The 10,962-nt window shown below is 54.4% G+C and overlaps 1 protein-coding gene across 1 annotated transcript; it reads left to right on the top strand.

Annotated features, from left to right (window-relative positions):
- Positions 1-2,434: 2,434 nt before the first annotated feature.
- GCAT (glycine C-acetyltransferase) lies at positions 2,435-9,385 on the top strand. Its single transcript, XM_068942488.1, has 9 exons — positions 2,435-2,645; positions 2,791-2,921; positions 3,888-3,989; positions 4,955-5,101; positions 5,418-5,572; positions 7,396-7,478; positions 7,857-8,028; positions 8,498-8,619; positions 9,032-9,385. Exons 1-9 carry the CDS (start codon positions 2,441-2,443, stop codon positions 9,181-9,183), a joined length of 1,269 nt encoding a protein of 422 aa, XP_068798589.1. The 5' UTR covers positions 2,435-2,440; the 3' UTR covers positions 9,184-9,385.
- The last annotated feature ends 1,577 nt before the right edge of the window (positions 9,386-10,962 follow it).

The raw sequence follows: 10,962 nt of genomic DNA, 5'->3' as shown, positions 1-10,962 counted from the left end.
TAGTGGGGGTGAGGTTGGCTGGGGGGCCAACTCCCCCATCCAGTTTGGCACTGGGGCAGGCTGCCTGTCTGCCTGTGGGGCGATAACAGAGCACTCATACCACAGCAGGGACTCTTCAGATGGGGAAGGAGAGAAGGACACAGAGTGGCACCACTCAGGCTAAATCCACATTTGCTTCTTAAGAGCTGGAGCTGCACACTGCTCTTGCTTGAAGTTTGTTCTTTTCAAAGGCAAGCAGGAAGAGATTGACCCCAGGGGAAAAAAGGCCAAACATGGCTTTGGGGTATGTTTCCTCACTGTGGATGAAAAGGGTTGTAGGGCTAGGGCATCACAGTGGGCAGCCCCCAGGCTGGCTGGGGTGGGTGGCTGGGGTAGGGCAAGGCACAGCTCCCAGGCATGGCCCTGCCACTGCCTCAGGACCCTGCTCAGTTCCCTAGCCAGGGTCACCATGGCTCTGGGGCCAGCCTGGGCCACCCTGAGGGCTGGAGCTGGAGGGAGCCTGCTGGCTAGCTGCTGCCCAGCGGCTTCTGACAGCCTTGAACAGGAGGTGCTTAATCCCCTCTTGGCTGGAAGTGCCTAAAGCCACTGGGCTATGTATGCCCAAATCCCATCAACCTTTGGTTTCTAAACCCTTAGGACCCATCATCCCTAAATCTATTGGGTCTCATGGTTGTAAATCCCATGGGCTGGTGGGAAGGGGGAGGGGGATTAATCCCTGTTGGCTGGAGATATCTAAACCCCTTAGACATCAGGATCCCCAAACACCTGGGCCTGCAGCATCTAAATCCAGAGTGGCATTGGTGCCCAATTTTGTTAGGCTTGCTGTGCCAAAACCCTGAGGGCTTGTCATGTCCAAACCCTGCTGGTCTGGTAGTTCCCAGGTCCCATCAGCCCAGTGATCCTAAATCACTCAGACAGAAGGTGCTCAAGCCTCTTAGGCATCAAGGATCCCAAATCACATAATTCAGGGTGCTCAAATCCTTGATATTGAGGCACCTAATCCCTTGGGATCTTGTTCAAAAGACCTTTGGACCAAAGGCCCCCAAATCACCTAGGCAGGAGAGTCTAAAGCCCTTTCAAGAGCCAGATGTCTAATCCTCCTGAGCACAAAGGTGCCTAAACCACTCTGGCCATAAGATCTCTAATCTGTTACTCTGGAGGTGCCAACTTCCTTTGGACAGAGGTGCCTGGTCCAGTTGGGCTCTTTGTGTCTAAACCCATTGGGCCTGCGGGTCTCAAATTCCTTCAGCTAAAGGCGTTCAAATCCCTTGGGCTCAGACACCTTATCTCCTTTGGCTGATAGGTCATAAACCCCTCAGACTCAGTGATCCCCAAACACCTGTGTTGGATGAACCCAAACCCATCAGGTTCACGGTGCATAAATCCTACAGGCCTTTGTTTCATAACCCCCTAGTGATAGACACCCCGAAACCACTTGGACCTGAAAACTGCAGACCAGCTGGGCTGAGGACCTCAAATTCCTTAAAGGGGGCACCTCGTGCTCCTGGGCTGGTTAAGCCTCTGTTCCTTTGCCCTGTCATTCAAAAATCCCTCGGGCCCTAGAGCCTAATTCCTTGGGCTAGTCATTCCTAAACCCCTTCAGTGTCTAAGTCGTGCAGACTGGATTCACCCAAATCCCTTATGCTGCAGGGATCCCAAATCACCCATGCTGGAGCACCTTGGGCCAGAGGCACCCCCCACCCCATATCACCCCGGCCAAAATCACCTGGCCACCTTCCAAAGGAGGTGTCCAAGCCTCTTCAGCTGGAGGCACCTTGATCTCCAGGATCCTAGTCACACATGCTGAGAACTGAAATCCCTTGGGAATGAGGTGTTCCACCCCCTTGAGCTGGGGGCTCCCAACCCCACCCGCCTTCAGGACCGCAAATCACCAGGACTGGAGGCGCCGGAGTCCCTTGGGGAGCCTGCAGTTGATGACTGCAGTTTTGGGAGCTGCAGGTGACTACCGTTTGTTGTCACCTGGCTGGGCTCGAAGCCCTTTGGCCGCCCTTGAGAGTGATGCACTTGGATTCGGAGGGTGAGGCAGCCCCTGCTCGACAGGGCGCCCGCAGCAGGGAAGAGCCACAGCCTGTGCGGGAGGTGGAAAAGGGGCTCCCTGCACCCCGGAGGTGGCAACTGCCCCCCTCGCTCCTCGATCTCCCCACGTGCCCGTCGTGGGGCTCAGACACAGAGCGCCAACCCAGCAGGGGTGAGGTCGGGCCATAGCTTGTTGGGGGGGGGGGGGGGGGCCGGCCTTTCCTGCCCCCTGCCAGCACCCGCCGCGGCAGGTCCCCACCCACGTGTCCCCCCCTTCCCGGCCAATCGCGGCGCCTGGCCCTTTAAGCCCTGCGGGCGTCCCCATTGGCCGGCGCGGACACGCCCCCGGCACTCGGGCGCCCCCGCCGGTGGCGCGGCGCAGGCGGGCGGCGGCGGCGGCGGGATGTGGCGGGGACGGCTGGTGCGGGCAACGCGGCGCGGCGGGGCCGGCGGCGGCTCCCGAGGCGCCTCCGGGGCCGCGGCGGCCCAGCTCCGGCGCCGCCTGGAGGGCGAGCTGGAGGGCATCCGCGGCGCCGGCACGTGGAAGAGCGAGCGGGTCATCGCCTCCCGGCAGGGCCCCCACCTCCGCCTGGCGGGCGGCGGCGCCGGTGCGTGGGGCGGCGGGGAAGGGGAGCGCGGCGGCGGCGGCGGCGCCCTCGGCTTGGTCCCCTCGGCTCGGTCCCGGCCTCGGGTCCGCCCGTGGCTTCGGGGCAGCCGGGGCTTGAGCGCAGCCTCCGTGCCCTCTCTCGGCAGGGATCCTTAATTTCTGTGCCAATAACTACCTGGGGCTCTCCAGCCACCCGGAGGTCATCCGTGCCGGCGTGGAGACCCTCGAGCAGTTCGGCGCCGGCCTCAGCTCCGTCCGCTTCATCTGCGGGACGCAGGTACGGGCTAGCCGGGCAGCCCTGCCTGCCCGTGCCCTCCGGCTGCTCCCACCTTCGCTTCCCACCCGCCCGCCATGCAGGCACCCTCTAATTCCCAAGCAACCTTCCGGCGTGCCCAAAAAAGCCGCCTTCCCCCCTGCCTCCCTCGTAACCCTCACGTAGGTCTGCCAAGGCCAGTCGCACGCCTCAGTCCCCTTCGCGGGCGTGCGATGTTCCCACGCTACGTGTGGTTTGCAGCCACGCACCCCTCTGCTCTGCGGCTTCCCCACCCTGTTCCCAGTGGAGTTGGTCTTGCTTCTCCGAAACAAGCCCTTAGGCTTTCACAGCAAAGGTGGCCAGACTCCGCATCTCCGCTCCTTACAAATCTCCTTTCTCAGAGGCCCCACTCAGGCTCCCCTCTCTCTGTGCCTCTCAGCACTCACATATATGCGCATGGCACATTTACGGTGCTAGGGTGCACATGGCCACACAGAAAAAGCCTGCTAAGCCCTGTATTATCAAAGATCTGAAAATAAGTCAACTTAAACCATTACAAGCCCAGAGTGGAAAAACAAACAAAACAGCGCTCTGAGTCTACAAAATGAATGTCATTTCCCCCTTTTTAAGGGTCAAAATTGCAGCTGGTCTGACTTGAAACAGCTCTCTCAAACCTATCTCAGTTTATCCCTGCTGGAGGCCTGGCAACTTCTTTGATAGCCCCAGTTAGTTAAGTGCAGAGAAAACTCATAGCTGCTCCCCCGTGAGTGGGGAGCTTGGAGTCCCCCTGCTGTGTTTCTGACATCCAAACTGATAACTACATTTTAGAGGCCACATTTGTGAACGTTTTCTTAACGCAACTAACTTCTCCCACACACACCTTTTCTGGATAAAATATGGCTATTTCCTCCTTTGCAGAAAACATTTAACAGCTCCAGGCAAGCAAGAAGTTTTGCTGCCCAGCCAGTGACGCTCTCTCCTTCTCTTTAGAGCATTCACAAGGATCTGGAGGAGAAGATCTCATGTTTCCACCAGAGGGAAGATGCCATTCTCTATGCTAGCTGCTTCGATGCCAACGCTGGTATCTTTGAGGTTCATAGCACTTTAGTTGTGTGTGGTGGAGGGAAGGGACAGCAACATCTTTGCCCAGTCTTCCAAAGGCTCTGTTGCAAGCCCTGTAGCACAGAGAAGATGGCCCATGACTGGGGGTGGAGAACCCTGACTTGGTGCCTGGTGCAGTGCCCTTAGACTGGTAGAGTCCACAGGCCACGGGGAGCTGTTTAGTCAACCTTTGCCTCCGCCTTCCCCCCTTGAGCCCCTTCCCCAGCTGTTTGCTTTCAGAGAGGGCTAGGGCAGCAGTGTTCCCATTTCCTGGGAAGTCTATGTTGTCTGTGGCTCTGTGGGATTTCCAGGCCAGGGCATGTGTCTGTGCAGCACAGCACATGTGTGAGAAACGTTATGCCTCTGGGAAGCATCAGGCTGCCCGCTCTCAAACTGTGCAATGTGTCAGCCTTCTGCAGCTTGTGCAATGCCTACAGCGATGTGAAAGCAAAGAACCCTTAGGTTTCCACTCCGATGAGATTTCTGGGCAAAAAGAGGGGGCATCCAAGGATGTGTTGTGAGAGAGGTCAAAATGGGTAAGATTCTGCTTCTGGTGCAGAAGAGGAGAGCCTGCATATGGGAGGGACTGCCAAACCCCTGGGCAAATGGGATTGGAATAATAACTTAAAAAATGGGGATGGAATAATATCTTTGGGTCTTACATGTCCATGCTTCCCCTCTAAGCATTGGGCAGGAGGAGGGGGTGCAGGGTAATCCTAGGCTTGCTAGGGAAGAGGAGTGAATTTTTGAGCTCAGAAGCCACAGGAAGGAGCCTGGCCTAAGAAAGTCAGGGGAGAAGGTGGCTGGGAAGGAAAGTGGAAAATTTAGTGATGCTGGGAGAGGTAGGGCAGCTGGAATCAAATGCAGTCTGGCCCTCAGCAGTGAGAGAGGCTATGGGATTTCAGTGAGGTTGTGCCCTCAAGCAAAGGATGAACCTTTCTGTTTGGCCTGGGTAGGCGCTGCTGACCCCAGAGGATGCAGTGCTGTCGGATGAGCTGAACCATGCCTCCATCATCGACGGGATCCGCCTGTGCAAGGCTAACAAGTACCGCTACAAGCATATGGATATGCAGGACCTGGAGGCCAAGCTGCAGGACGCACAGGTACAGAGGTGTACTCCCACCCCAACATGAGTGTGCACCCTTGGCCATGCTACCAGTGCAGTAACCAGCCCCAAAGGATGAGCTTTGCCTTTTCCCATGAAATAGGCCCCCTTTTCCCTGATCAACACTGATAGACGCTGAGCAGAACCACTCTCAAGGTGTGGAAGCAGCTGGTTGCAATGCAAACCCTCATCTCCTTTAGAAATATCCACTTCTAGCAGTAGGTGGGCCAAGGGCTGCATTCCAGTCTCCTTTGCCAGCCTTTGGCACAGGGTGACCTCTTCACCCTTGCGGCACGCCCCTCTCCCTCCAACAGAAACATCGCCTGCGACTGGTGGCCACTGATGGTGCATTCTCCATGGATGGCGACATTGCACCCCTGAAGGAGATCTGTCGGCTAGCTGAGAAGTATGAGGCCCTTGTTTTCATTGACGAATGTCATGCCACAGGCTTCCTTGGGCCCAATGGCCGGTAAGTGGCTGTTTCACTCCTGTTTCTCCCCCTGACCCTGGCTAGCTGAGGCAAGGCAAAAGGTGGTGATGACTGACGGGTTTTTGTATGGGGACTCCTGAAGCCACCATTTCTTGACAGCTTCATACCCCATCTCTGCCTTGGCTTTCCCCTCCTGGTAATACATCCCTTTCTCCTGCTTGGGCACACTGAGTGTATTTAAGGCAGAGCCTTTAGCGTTGACCCATCCCAAGAGAACAGCTGCTTCTCTGTGTATAAGGAATGGTGTGGCCACCTTATCTCCCTCTCCATGCAAGCACTGACCCAGAGCACAGTTGGAGCTCCTGATTTTGGAGTCCTTTGCCTCAGCAGCTATCACTTTCATATGTTTGGGGTATGGGGGTTTTGTGGAGTTAGCTTGCACAGTTTGATTAATTTCCTTGAGTTCTCCAGGTGCCGAGCAGTGCACTTGCTGCAGGTCTTTGCTGAGAACAGACACCTCAGGGGCTTGTTTTATCAGGCATGGGAGTGCCAAGTGCTCTGTTGCATGGTCCTTCCTGCTCTCTACTGGAAGATGAAGACCCATGAGATCCTTGTGAGGGAACATATGTAGGAATGAACAATAGGTCCTTCTTCAGATGGAGGGATAGTGCAGGAGTTGACAAGAGGGGAAAGCTACATCTGAAAAAGCCAAAAGTTGCTCTATAAAGAGCTCTCTTCCAGCTCTGTCCTCACTAGAAAGTTTGCATGTAGAAAGCAAGCAAGTCCAGATCAAGCTGTGAAACCTGTGAGAAGGGGGAACCGAAGCAAGAAAACTTGCCTCGTTTCCTCACCAAAGCCATGGCAAATCCCTCAGGCTGGGTCAAAATGATGGTACAAGGAGAGAAGGGATTCCACTCCTGGTGGCCCTTCATCACTAACAGAAGAGATGGTTGCGCTGAGCTTTTAGAGCTTCCAGAGGCTGTATTTGTATTGAGCTTCCTTAAATTCAGGCCTTCATAGGGAAGACGGCTTGGGCTGATCTGTCTATTCTGTAATCTTCCTTCCTTGGAGGATGGTAGCTGTCCTGTGTGGTGAGGTAGGCCTTGTCCTTGTCGCAGTGGACTCTGTAGTCCCACCAGCTGCAAAAGCAGTTGTTTGAGACCTGGCTGCATTGAGATGTGTAAATGCACACTTGCTTGAGAAAGAGAGAATGGTTATTTAGTGCTTCCAGAATTAAATTAGTTTCACTGTCCCTCCATCCTCACGGTCCCGATACCATTTTCTACAATACTGTGTTTCAAGAGGACCAGCAGGAAGGCTGGGCAGCCATGCTCCATCCTGCTTTTTTTGGTTGTAGTTTGCCACGTCCTGCTGGTTCCACTAGTGTAGGCCTTAGCATGAGTGTTTTAGGCCTGTGTTCGTTTAGGGTAGCAGCACATCAGTAATGTGCACAGCCCACCTCAAAGGACAGTGACTACTCTGGGCAAGGAACTGTTTTTTCTTATTGTATATGGGCCTAGAATTGTTATTTTGAAGGTGTGTTGAAGACCTGCATCAATGGCTAGCCTTCTGGTTTGGGCTATTAAACATCTGTGTAGGAAATTTGAGCACCCCCACATCTGGAAGAGGTGAAGAACCCATGCTCTTACCTTGGGGCATCCCAGCTTAACCTTTCTGCAGGAGCTGGGAGGCCCAACACTTGGGTTGAACTAGCACTAGGAGGGGGAGTGTTCCTCCTTTATCAGAAGGGGGAACACCAGAGAGCTGGTGCTGCTTTGTTTCCCGTGTGGTATCAGGGGTGGAGCAGCCTCCCTGGTGCATGAAGGCCTGGCCAATAATGGGATGTTCCTCTCTTTCTACAGTGGTACTGATGAGCTCCTGGGGGTGATGGACAAAGTCACCATCATCAATTCCACCCTGGGGAAAGCACTTGGAGGAGCTGCAGGTGAAGTCATTTCCCAGTCCAAGGTCCTCCATGCCCTAAAGAGCTCCACAACATCCCATTGATGTTTCCTTCCTCTGTCTAATGAAAAGGACAAGAAATGCATGTTCTCCTTTTTCTATGGGTGGCATATGAGGCTCAGTCTGGGACTCTGCCACAGGGTCATGTGCTCCTTCTCCTGTCATCTTTCCCATGAAGTTACCCTTGAGGTCAAGGTGGAAATCCTTGCTAAAAGGCATCAGCTGTGATGTTATAGGCCTGATATGTACTGAAATTCCAGGCTTCCTGCTGTAATGTAATGGGGTGGCTTTATGGAGGGGCCCCACTCTTAGTAGCTCACTCTGGGTATGCCTTCTCCATTTCTCTTTCCTCCGTTCCCAGGCGGGTACACGACTGGCCCCAAACCCCTCATCGATTTGCTCCGCCAGCGCTCCCGCCCATACCTCTTCTCCAACAGCCTGCCCCCTGCCGTGGTGGGCTGTGCATCCAAGGCCCTGGACCTGCTCATGGAGAGCAATGCCATTGCACAGTCTATGGCTGCCAAGACCCAACGGTGAGGGGGCCGCATCTCTGCTTGGTTCCTGCTTTTCAGTCCTCTTGCCCAGCTGGGGTGGGAGCATGGGGAAGAGATTCCTTAGAAATGCTCTGTCCCCGTATGTTTATTCACCCTCTGCTGATGGCCGTGGAGGCAGTTTGCAATTCATGGCTGGGAGTCTCGGGGGAAACTGCAGAATGTGCATGTACATGCCAGACAGATGTGCAGACAGGTGTATCACATTTGGATGCTCTATTAGCTCAGACAGGTCTGCCCCTCAAGCAGCTGCAGCCACATAGAGCTGAGCAGGAAATGGCAGAAGGTCACACGAAAAAAGAAGAAGATCCCTATCCTGCACATAAAATGCACAGTGCAGGGTCCAGTTGTCAGTGGCCTCGGTGGCCAGAGCTCCTGCAGTGGAACAAGGGAAGGGTCCCCAAGGACAGAGATGATGACGTTTTCTTCTTCCTCTCGTTCTCCTCTCCAGGTTCAGAAGCAAGATGACTGCAGCTGGCTTCACCATCTCAGGGCAAGACCACCCCATTTGTCCTGTCATGCTCGGGGATGCTCGGCTGGCTGCAGTGATGGCTGACGACATGCTGAGTAGAGGTAAACTGGGGAGGGAGCTCTGGATGCAGACACATGCTTTGATTGAAGGGATGTCTAGCAGTGTCACCACCACCATTCCTCCCCCAGAGGATGTTTTGGCTGACCCTTCTGGGTGGAAATCTGTCCATTCCATGCTTCACGTTCTCTCCCTTTTTGGGGGGGGGGGGGGGGTTTACATTAGTCCTTTTGCCCTGCCATGCTGAACTCTGTCCTCATCACTGGCCCTAACCATCGTTTCTGCTTGGGAGCATAAGCCATTCGCTTTAAACACTCACAGGCCTGGTAATGTTTACTGAGGGGGAAGCTTTTTGGGGGGGGGGAGGGAAGAGAGGGAGCTTTCTGTCACCCACTACCACATCAGCCTCCTTCCCTCACGCATAGCTCCAGCTCTCCATGCATTTCTCCTCTGCAGGCATTTATGTCATTGGCTTCAGCTACCCCGTGGTCCCCAAGGGAAAGGCCCGCATCCGGGTCCAGATCTCTGCTGTGCACAGTGACGAAGACATTGACCGGTGCGTGGAAGCCTTCACTGAGGTGGGACGGAAACATGGAGCGCTGCCTTGAGGAGCCAGCTAACACCTCCTCCGGTGACCTTTCTGCCCAGGACCAAGACAAGTGCCTGTGCTGGGGGAAAATGTTTGAGCAGCACATTGCTGAAAGCAGCGGTCCCCAAGGGATTGTAGTCTGTGGTGGCTCTGGCTGGTGTAGTGTGCTGGCGGTGGCATTTGCAACGGTTCTTGTGTCATTAAAGGTTCCCTGCAGTGCAGCTGATGTTTGCTCAGCTCTTGCTTTCCTATCCAGGAGCTGGAGCCCATCTCCATCCTCCTCTTGCTGCGGTCGAGACACTTGGCATCAGTTGGTTGTGTCTTTAGCCTCAGTATGGGTAGTGAAACACTACAGCACCCGGGCTCTTCTGCTGATGCAAAGTTAGACTTGCTGATATGACTGAGGTCACTTGGTTCCTCCATGCTCTCCTGTAGGTCTAGCAGCATAAGCCCAGCAGATCTGCTCATTGTAATTCCCCACCAAGGTAGGAAGATTTCCTGAGCTGTGTATCAGCCCTGCACTCTCTCCCTCAGGCCATGCATGCCACTGGCAACTGGTTTGGGAAAGAGTGCACGGGCTGGCTAAAGCTTCAGCGCTCCTTTCTCCTTTTCCCAGTCTCCGGTGCTGAGTGTGACGCTCGCTTGCTCTCCAGTGCCAGCTCTAAGGCTTTGCCTGTTGCTGCCCTCGCTGCATGCCTAGCAGGCCAGCAGCGCAGCCAGCTGCATTGGCAGGAGAGCCTATACCTGTCTGGGGCTGAGGGCCGGAGTAGAGCAGGTGACAGAAAGCTGTAATTTTGCTCCATTGACTGCAATTTTAGCACAGCAGAGAACACACAGCAGTCTGAGATCTCTGAATTTGTTCTTCCAAGCTGCCCTGGGGTAGTGATTTAACACTCAAGCAAGCACAAGTGGGTCCCAGCATCTCCCAGATTGTTTTGTTTGCATTTTCTTTGCTTTAAATGAGAAACCGCGCGCCTCACTGTCTGTCTAACCCCATGCTGAACTGATTACCACCTACCTGCAGCTCAGGACAGACTCCAGCCAAGATGTCATCCTTGGGACAAGTGTCTAATGTTTGGGTGCCGAAGTATTGTATCACATCAGCAAAGACCTGCTCCTAAAACGCTACCTGCTGTAGGCAGCCAGAGATTGACAGCAAAGAGTACACTGTCAATTAATCCAGGGAAATTAATCCAGGGTTGCAGTGGTTTACAGTAAAGTAAAGCACAGGAAGGGTTGAGGCAGGTGAGAAATGCATTTTCCATGAGGCTGATGCAGGCTCATGTTAGAGCAGCTGATAGTTTAACTATGTGCCTGTTTCTTCCTTCTCTCTGCAGGGACCTGAGCTCAGGCTACTGACAGACTTACTCGCTCCTTTTGTGTGACTCCAGGCCCTGGGAGCGCTGCACAGACTCTCCCCCATTGTCAAAGGGCAGTATTTTGGTAATGGGGCATGTATATGGTGAACAGTCCCTTGCAAAAAGGAACTATGACTGTGCAGATGTGGTGTCTACCCAGTTTGTGCCTATGGCGGGGCAGTAGCAGCTGGGGGCTGTGATGGCTGGGGTCATGCCTCCAGGCTTTGCTTCCCCGTTACACTCTCCTGACCGCTGATTCCTGTTGCTGCTCTTAGGGCCAGCCCATGCCTGGCATGGAGACCAGAGTCCATCTGCAGGACAGACTCTATCAGGTTAGGCTACGTGGTCATGGGAAAGTGGGATAATGAGCTCCTGGTTTAAAATGTGATGATGCTAAAAGCTCAAGAGAATATTTGCCCTGTTAACTGCTCTCTGAGAAT

Source organism: Struthio camelus, chromosome 1, assembly GCF_040807025.1.
Source record: "Struthio camelus isolate bStrCam1 chromosome 1, bStrCam1.hap1, whole genome shotgun sequence".
Taxonomy (NCBI): Eukaryota; Metazoa; Chordata; class Aves; order Struthioniformes; family Struthionidae; genus Struthio; species Struthio camelus.
The sequence above is the reverse complement of the archived record's forward strand: the minus strand, read 5'-3'. Positions and strand labels throughout refer to the sequence as shown.

Coding starts and splice junctions, on each gene's coding strand:
- GCAT (XM_068942488.1), top strand. CDS start 2,441: ATGTGGCGGGGACGGCTGGTGCGGGCAACGCGGCGCGGCGGGGCCGGC. Junction 2,646..2,790: donor CCTGGCGGGCGGCGGCGCCG/GTGCGTGGGGCG, acceptor CTCTCTCGGCAG/GGATCCTTAATTTCTGTGCC. Junction 7,479..7,856: donor AGCACTTGGAGGAGCTGCAG/GTGAAGTCATTT, acceptor CTCCGTTCCCAG/GCGGGTACACGACTGGCCCC.